The sequence below is a fragment of the Myodes glareolus genome, chromosome 20 (genome assembly GCF_982192425.1).
Source record: "Myodes glareolus chromosome 20, mMyoGla1.1, whole genome shotgun sequence".
Classification (NCBI taxonomy): Eukaryota; Metazoa; Chordata; class Mammalia; order Rodentia; family Cricetidae; genus Myodes; species Myodes glareolus.
The window spans coordinates 61910376-61926727 of NC_142045.1; the positions used below are offsets into that span (position 1 = coordinate 61910376).

Below are 16352 nucleotides of genomic sequence, written 5' to 3' on the forward strand. Positions count from 1 at the left end.
ATGCTGAGAGACTCTAGTCCATCAGTGTCACATGCTCCCTCCACTGAAGGTCTCCATTACACTTCTTTCCATAAATTTGCCTCATCACATTGAAAGACCCAGATAAATTCAGACCGCTCTAACAGAAAACATAGAGTCAAAAAAAAATCTAGCAGGGAGAGAAGAAACAAAAATCTAGGTTAGCCAGTTCAGTGACTCTGTTCCAGGAACTAGCTGACCATAAAGTTAGATTATAATCTTGAGAATAATCTTGAGAAACAGGGGATTTCCCCCTTGTGATTATCACTGGTATTTTTTGGAATTTTCCAATGATCACTGGTATTTTGGGAATTTTCCAATGATGCCCTCCCTACCACCTTTGAGTTATTGGGTCATGTTTTTTTCCCCTTAAATACCCCTTCTCCCAGCTACTAGTAGTCTAACTGTTCTATCCCTGCATGGGAAATGAATTTTGGTTCTAGTGTACTGGCTCCTGTCCTGTCAATAAACCTCATGTGATTGCAGCAAGGATGTTTTTTTGTGAGTTCCTGGGGACTTGTGTTATCCTGAGATTTGAGTGAGAGTCTCTCCACTCCAGGGGTCTTTAATTTGGGTGCTTGCCCCAGGATTGGTGACCACCCTCGCCCCCAGAGACCCACTTGGAAGTGAGATATTGTCTGTGTCTTTGTGTTTCTGTGCTGGCTGAATTCAGGTTCTGTATTTTCTGTTACTTTCGGTTTTGGTTTTGCAGTCCCTCTTGTCTCAGGAGGAGATGGAAGGAATGATCAGCAGATGTGCTAAGAGATCAACAACTGCTGCCCTGGGAGAGACATCCCAAGAGGTCAAGAGGGACCCCCCCAGGGTTGCCTGGGCGCTGGTGAGGATATGGAAGTTCTCCCGGATTTGAGGAACTATATGCCCTCCCGGCTGTCTATATTTCTGAAGTGGTTTTGTCTGTATAGGTTTTGTTAGCCTTTCTCTGTGTATCTTTGGTCTCTGTTTTGTCTTATTGAAAAGGAAAAAAAAAAGAATACCACCCTGGATGTTGGAATGTAAGGCCTTAAGGACAAACAAGTTAAGCCTTTGCTGTAAGATAAGGGGGAGGAGGCCTCTTGTCCTGTGGCAGGATATGAGTCAGGGTATTTACAGCCGGCCATCGGGTCTCCAGCTAGGGAAGGAGGAAGAGATAAGAAAAACAGGAAGCCCCTAGATGACCCCCTCCTTGGTATTTAGGTGAAAGGTCAAGAATTTGCCACTCAGCTCGTGCTCTTAGCCTTATTTGAATTGACCAATGGGATGAATCCCCATAACCACGCATCTCGCTTCTGTACGCGCACTTTTGCTCCCCTATAAAAACCCCTCGCCCCAGCCTGGCGCGCGCGAGTCTTCCGAGAGACTTTGTTGCCCCAGGTACCTGTGTATCCGAATAAACCTCTTGCTGTTTGCTTCCGTTTGAGTGGTTTCTACTGGTCCGTGAGGCACGGGGTCTCTCCTGAAGGAAGACATCCCTCGGGAGTCTTTCATTTGGTGCGTTGGCCAGGAAATTGAGACCCTTACCCAGGGACCACCGACCCACCATCGGGAGGTAAGCTGGCCAGCACTTTATATGTCTTATGTCTTTTGTTGTCTAAGTTTTGCGCTGTGAATCTGTAATTCTGTTCGATTTACCTGAGTCGGTCTGTATCTGGCGGGCCTCAGAAGGGACTGACGGGTCCGAACTTCTCCCCCGCAACTCTGGAAGACGTTCCAAGGGTGTCTGGAGCCCGATTTTTTGGGGCTCATCTGTCTGGAGCCCGATTTTTCGGGACTTTTCTGTCTGGAGCCCGATTTTTTGGGGCTCATCTGCCGGAACCCACGACCAGAGTCGGACTCTTTGGGTCGCCGCCCTTGTTCAAGGGGCACGTGGTTCTTCTGGGAGGCGAGGGATCCGGACCCTCTCCGAAGCTTCCGTCCGAATTTTTGCTTTCGGCTTTCCGCCGAAGCCGCGCAGCGCGTCTGATTGTCAGTCTATTCGTCTTATTGTTCATTTTTATGGTTTGTCTGTTCGTCTATCGGAATACTAACATGGGACAGTCTCTAACTACCCCCTTAAGCCTTACTCTAGATCACTGGTTGGACGTCTCTAACCGAGCGGGCAGTCAGTCGCTTGAGGTCAAGAAGAAAAAATGGCGGACATTTTGTTCCTCGGAATGGCCCGCATTCAACGTGGGCTGGCCTCGGGATGGCACCTTTGACAAAAATATTATCTTGCAGGTTAAAGAACGGGTCTTCGATAAAGGACCCTATGGACGCCCTGACCAGGTCGCTTATATCGTCACCTGGGAAAGTTTGGCTTATGATCTATCCCCCTGGGTTGCCCCCTTTATTTCTCCAGACAAACCCCAACCCTCCCTAAGCCCCATTCCCTCGGCCCCGAATCCTCTTTTGCCTTCCCCTCCTTTGCCCTCCCCTCCTTTGCCTTCCCTACCCAAGCCCCTTGCTCCTATGGCCTCCTCTCTTTATCCCGCACTTACGAAGAAGGAGACCCCTAAGCTGAAGGGGGCCCACAAGCAGTCTGTCCTCCCCCCCTGACCCAAATGCCCCTCTCGTAGACCTCCTATCCGACGAAGATCCTCCTGCCTATAATCCCCAGGAGGAGCCCGGAGATTGTGAGGCTGACTCTGCGACGCCCTCGTCACAGAACTCCCAGCCTGTTGCCTCCCCCGTCGCGAGCAGGCTCTGGGGAAAGCGTGAACCGTCTCCCCCAGACTCAACTTCCCAAGCATTTCCCTTGTGACAGGGAAATGACGGCCAACTTCAATACTGGCCCTTTTCTGCCTCTAATCTATACAATTGGAAACAACACAATTCCCCTTTCTCCAAAGACCCCATAGCATTAACTAACTTAATAGAGTCTATTCTGACCACCCACCAGCCAACATGGGACGATTGCCAGCAGCTTTTACAGGCTCTCCTCACTTCTGAGGAGAAACAAAGGGTCTTCGTAGAGGCACGGAAGCAGGTCCAAGGAGATGATGGAAGGCCAACCCAGTTGCCCAATGAGATCGATGCTGCCTTCCCTCTCACCAGGCCTGACTGGGATCACGCTATGGTTGCAGGTAGGACGCACCTACGCCTTTACCGCCAGTTGCTCATAGCGGGTCTCCGAGGGGCTGGTTGCCGCCCCACTAATTTGGCACAGGTAATGCAGACAATCCAAGGGGCAGATGAGTCTCCAGCAGCATTTTCGGAAAGACTTAAGGAAGCATATCGTATGTATATGCCTTATGATCCTGAGGACCCAGGGCAGTCTACCGGTATGTCGATGTCTTTTATTTGCCAGTCTGCACCCAACATTAGGAACAAGTTACAGAGGTTAGAAAATTTGCAGGGATATACACTGCAAGATCTACTTAAGGAAGCCGAGAAAATCTTTAATAAGAGGGAGACTCAAGAGGAAAGGGAGGACCGTATCCATAGAGAGAAAGAAGAAAGGGAGGATAGATTGAGAAGGGAAGCAGAGGAAAAGGAGCATGCTAGAAACAGAAAGAGAAATAGGGAACTAAGTCACCTCTTGGCTGCCGTAGTTCAGGGACAGGACAGCCGAAAGGGAGACAGGATGGGAGAACGGAGAGGCCCTCGCGTGGAACGCGACCAATGTGCCTACTGCAAGGAAAGAGGGCACTGGGCAAAGGACTGCCCTAAGAAGACCCGCAAACCCAGAGGCCCCAAACCACAAGCCTCACTCCTAGCCCTAGATGAAGACTAGGGAAGTCAGGGCCAGGAGCCCCCCCCCCCCTGAGCCCAGGATAACACTCGATGTCGGGGGGCAGCCAGTTGCCTTCTTAGTGGATACCGGGGCTCAGCATTCAGTTCTTACCCGGTCACCAGGCCCGCTCAGTGAGTGAACTGCTTGGGTACAAGGCGCCACAGGCAGAAGAAGATATTGTTGGACCACCGAACGGAAGGTACAACTAGCAACCGGTAAAGTAACTCATTCCTTCCTACATGTCCCAGACTGCCCCTATCCCTTACTAGGGCGAGACTTACTCACCAAACTGAAAGCCCAAATTCACTTTGAGGGGGCAGGGGCTCGAGTGTCGGGCCTAAATGGGAACCCCCTCCAAGTCTTGACCTTACAATTGGAAGACGAATACCGACTATATGAACAGGACTGTAAGACACAAGGATCCAGGGACTTGGACATATGGCTTACAGAGTACCCACTGGCATGGGCCGAGATGGGGGGTATGGGGTTAGCTTTACAGCAGCCCCCTTTGATCATAGACCTGAAGGCCACAGCCACCCCAGTCTCAGTCAAACAATACCCCATGTCAAATGAGGCCTACCAGGGGATAAGACCTCATATAAAGAGACTATTAGAACAAGGTATTCTGACTCCCTGTCAGTCACCTTGGAATACCCCCCTCCTCCCAGTAAAGAAACCAGGGACAGAGGATTATCGACCAGTACAGGACCTCAGGGAAGTTAATAAGAGGGTTGAAGACATACACCCAACCGTCCCCAATCCATATAATTTACTAAGCACTCTGCCACCATCTCACACCTGGTATACGGTGCTAGACTTGAAGGATGCCTTCTTCTGTCTCAGATTAAGCCCCAAAAGCCAACCCCTTTTCGCCTTCAAATGGAAGGACCCCGAATTGGGGATTTCAGGCCAACTGACTTGGACTCGGCTCCCACAAGGTTTTAAGAATAGTCCCACGCTCTTTGATGAGGCCTTGCACCGGGACCTTGCAGACTTCAGAGTTCAACACCCGTCATTGATCCTGCTCCAGTATGTGGATGACCTTCTACTAGCAGCCTCCATAGAACATGACTGCTGGCAAGGTACGGGGGCCCTATTGCAAACTATGGGACGGCTGGGCTATCGAGCATCTGCCAAAAAGGCACAGATATGCCAGACTGAGGTGACCTATTTGGGATATAAATTAAAAGAAGGGCAGCGTTGGCTTACAGCCGCACGCAAAGAGAATGTATCTCGTATACCCGCACCTCGAGACCATTGCCAGCTGCGGGAATTCCTGGGAACTGTCGGGTTCTGCCGCTTATGGATACCAGGCTTTGCAGAAATGGCAGCTCCCTTCTACCCCCTCACAAAGCAGGGGGTACCATTTGGATGGACAGATAAACAACAAAAGGCTTTTGAGGACATCAAACGCACCCTCCTGTCCTCTCCGGCACTGAACCTGCCTGACATCACTAAACCATTCGAACTGTTCGTTGATGAAAAACAAGGTTATGCCAAGGGGGTTTTGACCCAAAGTCTTGGGCCATGGAAACGCCATGTCGCATATTTATCAAAGAAATTAGACCCAGTGGCCTCAGGCTGGCCCCCTTGTCTGCAGATGGTGGCAGCCATTGCCGTCCTTATTAAGGATGCTGGCAAACTGACTTTGGGACAGCCCTTGACCATTCTGGCACCCCATGCCATCGAGGCCTTGATTAGACAGCCCCCTGACTGATGGCTCTCCAATGCCCTCATGACACACTACCAATCCTTGCTGTTGGATACGGACCGAGTCCAGTTCGGACCTGTAGTCGCCCTCAATCCGGCGACCTTGCTACCCACGCCGGAAGGACCAGACCAGCATGACTGCCTTCAGATCCTGGCGGAAATGCATGGAACCCGAATGGACTTGACTGACCAGCCCCTCCCAGATGCGGACCACACCTGGTATACCGATGGGAGCAGTTATCTACTGAATGGAGAACGCAGGGCAGGAGCCGCAGTTACCATGGAGACCCAGGTAATCTGGGCCAGTGCCTTGCCCAGCGGCACCTCGGCCCAACGAGCTGAACTCATCGTTCTAACCCAAGCCCTTAAATTGGCAAAAGGTAAGAAGCTAAATGTTTATACTGACAGTCGGTATGCATTCGCTACCGCACACATACATGGAGAAATCTACCGAAGACGAGGGCTCCTAACCTCAGAAGGCAAGGAAATTAAAAATAAGGCAGAGATCCTTGCCCTATTAGAAGCCTTATTCCTCCCCAAGAGACTGAGCATTATGTACTGTCCCGGACACTAAAGAGGAGATCACCCTGAAGCCAGAGGAAATAGGCGGGCAGACGAAGTAGCCCGAGAGGCTGCTTTGGGCCCACAAATTCTCCCCCTGGTATCAGAGCCCGTCCAATCCACAATAGACTGGGCCTATGATAAAGAGGACATACACTTACTCCAAAAATTGGGGGCAGACTATAATTCAGCAAATAGATGCTGGATTTATCGGGGAAAAATAGCGGTGCCCATAAAAATAACCCAAGAACTTATAGACTACTTACATAAGTTGACTCATTTTGGTACGAAGAAAATGAAAACCCTCCTAGACAGAATGGAAACTGGACAGTACCTCTTGAGCAGGGACGGGGCACTCCAACGGGCAACAGACAATTGCAGGGCCTGTGCCCAGATTAATGCAGGCCACTCGAAAGCCCTCCAAGGGGTACGCCTCAGAGGATATCGGCCTGGTGTCCACTGGGAAATAGACTTTACTGAAGTTAAGCCTGGTTTGTATGGATACAGGTACCTGCTGGTTTTTATAGACACCTTTTCAGGATGGGTAGAGGCCTATCCCACTAAACATGACACAGCCAAGATGGTTGCCAAGAAGCTGTTGGAAGAAATTTTTCCCCGATACGGGATGCCAAAGGTATTGGGATCTGATAATGGGCCAGCCTTTGTCTCCCAGGTAAGTCAGTTGGTGACCAAGTTACTGGGGATTGATTGGAAATTACATTGTGCTTACAGACCCCAGAGTTCAGGACAAGTAGAACATATGAACAGAACTATTAAGGAGACTTTGTCTAAATTAACACTTGCAACTGGCACAAAGGTTTGGGTGTTGCTCCTACCCCTAGCTCTATATCGGGCCAGGAACACTCCTGGGCCACATGGACTTACCCCTTTTGAAATATTATATGGGGCACCGTCTCCAGCCATACATTTCTTCGACACGGACATTGCAGACTATGCTAACTCCCCTTCTCTAAAAGCCCACTTACAGGCCCTGCAGCTGGTACAACAAGAGGTCTGGAAACCCCTAGCAGCAGCCTACCGAGACAACCTCAACCAGCCGGTGGTGCCTCATCAGTACCAGATTGGAGACACTGTTTGGGTCTGTAGACATCAGACTAAGAACCTGGAACCACGCTGGAAAGGACCGTTCACTGTTCTCCTGACCACCCCAACAGCGCTTAAGGTGGACGGAATCGCTGCTTGGATCCACACCTCACACGTGAAAGCCGCCAGCCCAGGACAACAGACGGCTAGCCAAAAGGAAGGATGGAAGGTCCAATGCTCCCAAAACCCCTTAAAGATAAGACTGGTTCAGGAATAATGCTACGGGCATTAGTCTTTCCAATGTTGATCTCGGGATCCATGGGGGCTCGTAATGGAAGTCCCCACACAATTTACTCCTTAACTTGGCAGATTATTTCCCAGACTGGGGAAGTAGTCTGGAAGATGACTGGCCAACATGCCCTTAATGCATGGTGGCCTCCCCTTACCCCTGATTTCTGTCAACTGGCTGTGGGACTAGATTCCTGGGACATAGCCAGTTCTGACCATAGTCAACTGGCAAAACGGATGCCGCTCACGGAGGCAGGAGGAGAAGGATTTGTAGGCTGCTCAGACACCTTACGAAGATGTCGGTTAGCAGGGGCCGACTTCTACGTCTGCCCCCGGGATGGCCGAGATCCAGCTACGGCCTATAAATGTGGGGGCTATGACTACATGTTCTGTGCGGCCTGGGGATGTGAGACTACCGGAGATGCCTATTGGAAACCCCATTCCAACTGGGATAAGATTAGGGTGACCTGCGGATGGGAGAGACCCCCAAGGGATCCATTGGGGACTGGAGACTGTGTTGAAGGAAGCTTTGGAAAATTTAATTGTACTGATGGAAAATGTTTACCCCTTAACATTACCTTCACTGAACATGGTAAAAAGGCCACTGGATGGCAACTAGGGTGTACTTGGGGGCTTAGATGGTACCTGTCATCTGTAGACAGGGGGTTGGTTTTCAAAATACGGCTTAAAGCTGAGGCCATAGTTTCCCGGGCGATAGGACCCAACCAGGTCCTGGCAGATCAGAGGACCCCATCTTTACCCAAGGCACCAGCTACCCCTGGACTGACTGATCTTACCGCCGCTCCCAGCACCACCCTTGCCTCCCCAGCGGCTGCAATCGAGCCAGAGGGAGGAACAGGAGATCGTCTTTTCAACCTCATTAGGGGGGCTTACCAGGTCTTAAATCACTCGGACCCGGATCGGGCCCACGATTGCTGGCTCTGCCTTAATCCAAGTCCCCCATATTATGAGGGGATAGCTCTCAGGGGCAACTATAGCAATGTCACCTCGCCACCCCCCATCTGCCAGGGCATGGACCATCATCTGACCCTTACTCAGTTGACAGGTATTGGAGTTTGCATAGGAGCTGCGTCTGGCCAGCCCTCTTGCACCTCAACCACGCCCGTTATCAAAGGAAACGATTATCTAGTCCCACCAAATGGGACCCTCTGGGCCTGTAATACTGGCCTAACCCCTTGTGTTTCGGCAATGGTATTCAACCAAACGCATGAATATTGTGTCTTGATACAAATTTGGCCGCGCATCACATACCACTCAGATGAGGCGGTCCTCCAATATTATGGATACCTTCCCCGGAGGGAAAGACGGGAAGCTATTACTCTGACCCTGGCCGTACTCCTAGGGGTGGGGGGCGTTGCTGCAGGGATAGGTATTGGGGCCGCCGCTCTAATACGCACAGACCAATATATGCTTTTACATCAAGCTATGAATGAGGACCTAAGGGCTCTTGAAAAGTCGGTTAGAACCCTGATGGAATCATTAGCTTCCCTGTCAGAGGTAGTACCACAAAATAGGAGAGGACTAGATCTGCTCTTTCTGAAGGAGGGAGGCCTTTGTGCTGCCTTAATGGAAGAATGTTGTTTTTATGCTGATAAAATCGGCGTAGTGACTAAAACTCTAGATAAACTAAAAGAAAGGCTAGAAACACGTAAGAAAGAATTTGAAGCCCAGCAGACATGGTACGAAGGGCTTTGGAACCGATCTCCATGGTTCACCACCCTAATCTCTTCCTTAATGGGACCTATAATTCTTTTAATGTTAATTCTTACATTTGGCCCTTGCATTTTAAATTGGTTGATTCAATTTGTTAAGGATAGACTTTCGGTTGTTCAAGCCCTGGTCTTAACCAGCCAATACCAAAGAGTAAATCAAAGAGAAACAGAGATCCTATGAACACTTGCATAACAGGTTTTTCCAAAAAAAAATGGGGGAATGAAAAGGAAAAAGAAAAGAATACCACCCTGGATGCTGGAATGTAAGGCCTTAGGGACAAACAAGTTAAGCCTTTGCTGTAAGATAAGGGGGAGGAGGCCTCTTGTCCTGTGGCAGGATATGAGTCAGGGTATTTACAGCCGGCCATCGGGTCTCCAGCTAGGGAAGGAGGAAGAGATAAGAAAAACAGGAAGCCCCTAGATGACCCCCTCCTTGGTATTTAGGTGAAAGGTCAAGAATTTGCCACTCAGCTCGTGCTCTTAGCCTTATTTGAATTGACCAATGGGATGAATCCCCGTAACCATGCATCTCGCTTCTGTATGCGCGCTTTTGCTCCCCTATAAAAACCCCTCGCCCCAGCCTGGCGTGCGCGAGTCTTCCAAGAGACTTTGTCGCCCCAGGTACCTGTGTATCCGAATAAACCTCTTGCTGTTTGCATCCGTTCGAGTGGTTTTGACTGGTCCGTGGGGCACGAGGTCTCTCCTGAAGGAAGACATCCCTCGGGAGTCTTTCATTATGAGCAGGTAGCGTGTTCAGTTCTCTGGTGAGATATGCAGGTGGCATTTCTCAGTTCTGTGGTATGACACGCAAGTGGCATGGTCAGTTCTCTGTAGAGACATGTGTGGATAGCGGGGTCTCATTTTGATAGTGGGTCAGGTCACATCTGCAAACCAGCTGTTTGGTTTGTTTTGCGCCATTGTCCTGTTTGTCTGTGTAATGTGTGTTGTGCTTTTGTCCTGACTTAGGCTGATGCTGATGTATTCAAATCATGATTTCTTTGACTTTGATATTATGACCACTTACAAGACTTTAGGGCCATAAGCATAGGGGTATATTTCATGAAAAAGAGTCAACTTCAGCCCCTGGCATGTGGCTGCAGGTCAGCATGCTTGTATGGATGACTGATCTATTCCACCTTGCTGTTACAAGATATTGAGGCTGCCAGACACAGTTGTAGAAGGCAGATGTACTCCAATAGGATTTCAAACACTAAACAAAAAATCTGAGGGTAATTGCTATGGCCTAAAGTGGTTAGCCATTTTTTTTCCTCAGTGCTGCATACCACCCTGCCACTCCCCCCCCCCCCATGTTGATGGATGAGTTCCTCCACCTGCCCTGAGAGTTGCATGCCTCAAACCTCTGGTCAAAGCTGACCAAGGATTGGCTCCGTGGATGAAGAACTCTTTTTGATCCTATGGTTTATAAATATCTGTCATCATTTATAGGGGCTGGTTACAAATTATTGTTGGTTAATGTAAAAAAAAAAACAACTATTGTTGGTCTCAAATGTTTCACACTGGTACAGGATTTTATGTGCTGTTCTTGTTTAAAATGTAGTCATATATCCCTACTGAAAAAACCACAAAAAAGACTTTGGTAAGAGTTTTTATGTGTCTAAAAAGCAAGAGAGGTTTTTGGTATGTTGTCTAAAAAGCAAGGAAGATTTTGGTTAAAAAAAAATGTGTAAACAGAAATGAGCCTTATTTAGTACCTTGTGTGTGTATGTTTTCAAGGTCAAACTTAAAGCAGGTAGGGAGTGGCTGATAGTCTATCATCTCGTGACAGGTCTCCAAGGGGCCGCAAGATGTCCCTTGACCACTAATTTGGTCAAGGTAAGAGAGGTTCTTCAGGGGCTGGTTGAACCACCATCTGTGTTTCTTGAATGTTTAAAGGAGGCTTACAGGCATTATAATCCCTTTGACCCAACCTCTGAGGGTCAGCAAGCAGCAATAGCTATGAGCTTCGTAGGACAGTCAACATCAAATATTAAGAAAAGTTACAGCGGTTGGAAGGGTTGCAAGATTATACCTTGCAGGATTTGGTTAAGGAGGCAGAGAAAGTGTTTCATAAGTGAGAGACTGAGGAAGAGAAGAGAAAGAGGGGGGCAGGAGGCAGAAGAAAGAGAGGACTAGAGGGATCATAGATGAGAGAAATTTGACTAGAGTTTTGGTCTCAGTGGTAGGACAGAAAGGAAAGGCAGGACCTAGACAGATAGGGAACTGGGGCAACAGAAGACCAAAGATGAGTGAAGACAGACAGAGGTACCCCTTGAACAAAGCCTGATGTGCTTATTGCAAAGAAAAAGGACATTGGGCAAGAGAAGGCCCAAAGAAGAAAGGAAAGACCTCTAAGGTACTGGCCCTAGAAGAAGATGATTCGTAGGGATGGGGCTCGGACCCTCTCCCCCATGCCTAGGGTAACCCTGACTGTGGAGGGGACCCCTATGGATTTTCTAGTGGACACAGGGGCTGAGCACTCTGTGCTGAAACAACCATTGGGAAAGCTAAATAATACAAAGACTATAGTAATTGGAGCAACTGGACAGAAACAATATCCATGTAACAATACCTTACAAACTGTAGATTTGGGGAGAGGACAAATGACTCATTCCTTCCTGGTTATCCCTGAGTGTCCCACACCTTTATTAGAAAAAGACTTGTTAATAAAGTTAAAGGTCCAGATCAGGTTTACTCGAACCAGGCTGGAGGTGATCAAAATCTTTGGTTGACTGAACAAGTAACTTTTGCTCCCCCTGCTGCCCTCATTCCCACTACCTTACTGCCTGAGACTGATAACTCCTCACCTACCCATCACTGAGCTGACATTTTGGCAGAAGAAGATGGTACTGAAAATGATCTGAAGGATCAGCCTTGGCATGGGAGTCTGAGCTGGTATATGGATGGCAACAGTTTCATGGTTGAAGGTAAGCAGAAGGCGGGGACATCAATGGTGTATGGAAAGCAAGTAATCTGGGCCAGTAACCTCCCTGAAGGGAAGTCATCCCAGAAAGCTGAATTTGTGGTTTTGATACAAGCTCTAAGGATGGCAGATGGGAAGTCTATCAACATCTACACTGACAGCAGGTATGCTTTTGACACTGCCCATATACATGGACCAATATGCAAACAAAGAAGACTGTTAACATCTGCAGAAAAAGACATAAAAAATAAAGAAAAAATTTTGAGCCTCCTTGAGGCCATACATTTGCCAAGGAAGGTAGCCATCATACACTGTACAGGACACCAAAAAGCTCGAGATGCTGTGGCTAAAGAAAATCAGATGGCAGACCTAACTGCTAAACAGGCGGGCCAAGAAGCAGTGATCCTGGCAGTTAAAGAGCCTAAAGATTATTATGATGTCAGTGAAACCAACTTTAGATACACCCCTGAGGACTATCAAGTTATGGGCAAATTAGGACTGGTAAAGAAAACCCCATATGGTGCAGTAGAGACCAAAGGAGGAAAAATAGTCCTCCCACAAAAAGAAGGGCACTAGTATGTTACCAACTTACATTACCTGACCCACTTGGGGGGCAAGAAACTAAAAGATGTGGTTATGTCCTCCAACTATTATGGTATGGGACTCTCTGACTTGGCAGAAGAAGTAGTCAAAAGCTGCAAGGTCTGTGCTATGACTAATTCAGCAGGACACTCCATATATACTCCTGGGAAGAGACTCAAGGGTGACTGGCCTGGGGCATACTGGGAGGTAGATTTTACAGAAATTAAGCCAGCCATATATGGTAAGAAGTACTTTTTAATTTTTATAGATACATTTTCAGGCTAGGTAGAAGCTTTTCCTACCAGGACTGAGATGGCCAATGTGGTGGCTAAGAAGATCATAAAAGAAATCTTCCTGAGATTTGAGATACCCAAAGTAATCAGGTCTGTTAATGGGCCTGCCTTTGTTGCCCAGGAAAGTCAAGGACTGACCATCCAATTGGAAATCAATTGGAAATTACATTGTGCTTACCGACCCATTTCTACCTCAGGGCAGGTAGAAAGGATAAATAGAACCCTAAAAGAGACCCTGACAAAATTGACCTTAGATACCAGCGGGAATGACAGGACAGCCCTCCTTCCCTTTGCCCTGTTCTGGGTTCTGACCACCCCAGGGTGATTTAAGCTCACCTCTTATGAGATCCTATGTGGGGAACCACCAGGGCTCACTGGGTCAGGTAGAGTTTATAATCCTGATACTATTCTTTCTAGACCTTTATTTGCCTGCCTAAAGGCCCTTGAAGTGGTGAGATTACAGATCTGAGAACAACTGAAAGAAGTATATAAGGCTGAAGACTCACATGTGCCACATCAGTTCCAAGGGGGGACACCGTTTTTGTCCAGTGATATCGAGTTGAGAATCTTGAGCCTCGTTGGAAAGGGCCATACTTGGTACTCTTGATGAATTGCAGTATCCATGGCTTTTAACACCACCAGTCAGGATGCTTGTGTTTCGGGGACTAATTATAGGCTGTCTCTTACTACAGGTGTAGGGTCATGCCTGGGAAGTCCACTGGATGCCTACAAATGTTTGTGTAATGAGACTCTTAAGAGCCCTAAGACACCTGACACCAGGTACTTGATTTCAGGTTTAGATAAATGGTGGACTTGTTGTACAGGTCTGACACCTTACATGTTGACATTGGATTATAATGACACCAAAGATTACTGTGTGCTTGTACAATAAAGTCTTTTATCATCCAGCTAACATGCATGAAGATGAGTTTGACAAGCACCTAACTCGCTTTTGATGAGAACCTATTTCTCTGACACTATCAGTAATCCTGGCCCTTGGGGTAGCTGCCAGTGTTGTGACAGGTACCACTGCCCTAATACAGGTCCCCCAGTAGTTTAATGAATTAAAAGAAGCTATGGATAAAGATTTGAGGACTCTAGAACAATCTATTTCCAAACTCAAAGAGTCATTGACTTCTCTCCCAGAAGTGGTCATACAGAATAAAAGGGGATTAGATTTGTTATTCTTAAAAGATGGAGGATTATGCATTGCTCTTGGAGAAGAATGCTGCTTCTATGTGGACCATTCAGGAGTAATTAAAGACTCCATGACTAAACTTAAGGAAAAGGTTAGACAAAAAACAAAGAGACAGAGAAGTGCTTCAGGGATGGTTTGAGAGCTGGTTTAGTAGATCTCCTAGGATGACTACTCTAATATCTTTCCTTAAGGGACCATTCCTAATTTGCTTCTGCTACTGATTATAGGTCCATGTATATTAAATAAACTAATTACCTTCATTAGAGAAAGAATAAGGCTGTTCAGATTTTGATATTATGCCACGAATATAGTGCTTTACAAGGTCAAGAAGATATTGAAATCTAATTCTATGATTAGAACTAGATACTAGAAGAAGTGGGGAGATGAAATTCAGACCCCTCTAGCAGAAAGAGTAGAGCCAAAAAAATCTAGCAGGGAGAGAAGTACCAAAAATCTAGGTTAGCCGGGTCAGTGACTCTGTTTCAGGAACTAGCTGATCATAAAGTTAGATTATAATCTTGAGAACAGTCTTGAGAAACGAGGAGTTACCCCCTTTTGATTATCACTGGTATTTTTGGAATTTTCCAGTGATGCCCACCCTACCCCCTTTGGGTTACTGGGTTATGGTTTCTTCCCTTAAATACCCTTTCTCCCAGCTATTCATTGTTGAACTCCTCTACCCCTGTGTGAGAAATGAATTTCGGCCCCAGTACACTGGCTCCTGTCCTGTGAATAAACCTCATGTGACTGCAGCAAGGATGGTCTCTCGTGAGTTCCTGGGGGGTTGTGTTATCCCAAGACTTAAGTGAGAGTCTCCCCACCTAGGGGTCTTTCAACATTGCCTCTGACATCTGTACTAGTTTCTCTGATTGCTTTCTTAGCCAAAATAAAAAAGTCAATGGATTCTTTTTTTCAAATTTTGATCTATGTAACTGTTTCTTTAATTTTGTGGCAATGTTCCAGAAAGGGTAGGTGCCTTCCCTTCAGTGTCATTGAAAAATCATGTTCCACATCCTGCAATTGTGGGAATACATGAGCAGTTGTTTGTCTTTTTTTAAAAAATGTAGTCTGCTTATACTATCTGTGTGAGTGTGATAGAGGAGATAATTTCTTTTATTCATTCTGGACTATTTTTAAAGTGTACTTCTCCTTGCATGCTTCTCTGAACCATGTCTTTTGTGCCCCATGTCTCCAATTCTGTTTCATTTTTTAGTGTTTCTTCTTCAGATTCTCACAGTCTCACTTTCTTGGAGGTCTGGGCTTAAATGCATTTTCCCAGGGAAGTTGACCCTAATATTATTCCTGAATATCTAAAATATCACTTGCTTCTTTAGCGTTCTTGGAGAGCTACATCTAATTTGTTATAGTTCTAGCATATCACATGACCTTTTGAACACTAAGTTTTCAATTGCTCTGTGTACCTTATTAAATACAAGATAAATAGCAATAGTCACCATTTCTAAGTTTAGCTGTGTTTTCTTTGTTGTTTTATTGTTGCTATGTTTGCTTGACTTTTAAAAATGTGAGTCATATTGGGTTTTGGTTATATTTATTTTTTAAGCTCCTAATAATTTTAATATTTAAAGCCATAATAGTTTGAAGTTATCAAACTTGGGTTTCATATTATTACTGCTTCGCAGAATAGTGAGAAAACATTTCCCATCTTTCCATACTAGGAAGAAGTTGATCAACTTTAGATTATTGCTTTCTTCAATGCTTAGTAGAATTTGCTAGTGAAGGTATCTGACAACTTTTTGCTTAACTATTAATTCAGTTTTTGTCTATAGATTTAGACAACATTGCTTATCAATTCCTTCTCAAGAATGTTTTAACAGTTTAAGCTTACTTTTTTGGACTTGCTTGCCTGCCTATTTAAAATTTCCCTTTTATATTCTTTGTATATTTTTTGAGGACTGTGTATTGCTTTCCTTTCATTTTATGACATGAGATTTTTGTTATTTTTATTTTTTCGTCTCTATCTGCTGATGATTTGGGATGAATATCAAATATTTTCGAGTTTAATTTAACCTTTCAGGGTAACAACCATGGGGTGCATCCTTCCTGTTACCTTTGTGTTTTCAGTTTAATTTTCTTTTGTTCTTGCCTTTATTATTTTCCTTTGTTATGTCCATATGACATTCAATGTGGTCCTCTCCTTTTCATTCTGGAGATTGATGTAAAATATATATATATATATATATATATATATATATATATATATATATATATATATATATATATTTCTGACTCTGTGAGAAGGCTGAATGGGGGTGCTTTTCACAAGTGCTTTTAACTT

At 46.2% G+C, this 16352-nt stretch overlaps 1 protein-coding gene across 1 annotated transcript in view; it reads left to right on the plus strand.

Annotated features, from left to right (window-relative positions):
- Nucleotides 1-7319, plus strand: part of LOC148118869 (uncharacterized) — a 67653-nt gene extending 60334 nt beyond the window's left edge. Inside the window, 7 exon segments of the mRNA XM_087899413.1 lie at nucleotides 1612-1980; nucleotides 2084-2305; nucleotides 2571-2708; nucleotides 2844-3723; nucleotides 3725-6591; nucleotides 6594-6632; nucleotides 6841-7319. Of these exon segments, the coding sequence (XP_087755539.1) occupies nucleotides 1612-1980; nucleotides 2084-2305; nucleotides 2571-2708; nucleotides 2844-3723; nucleotides 3725-6591; nucleotides 6594-6632; nucleotides 6841-7319 (4994 nt within the window).
- Nucleotides 7320-16352: the final 9033 nt, after the last annotated feature.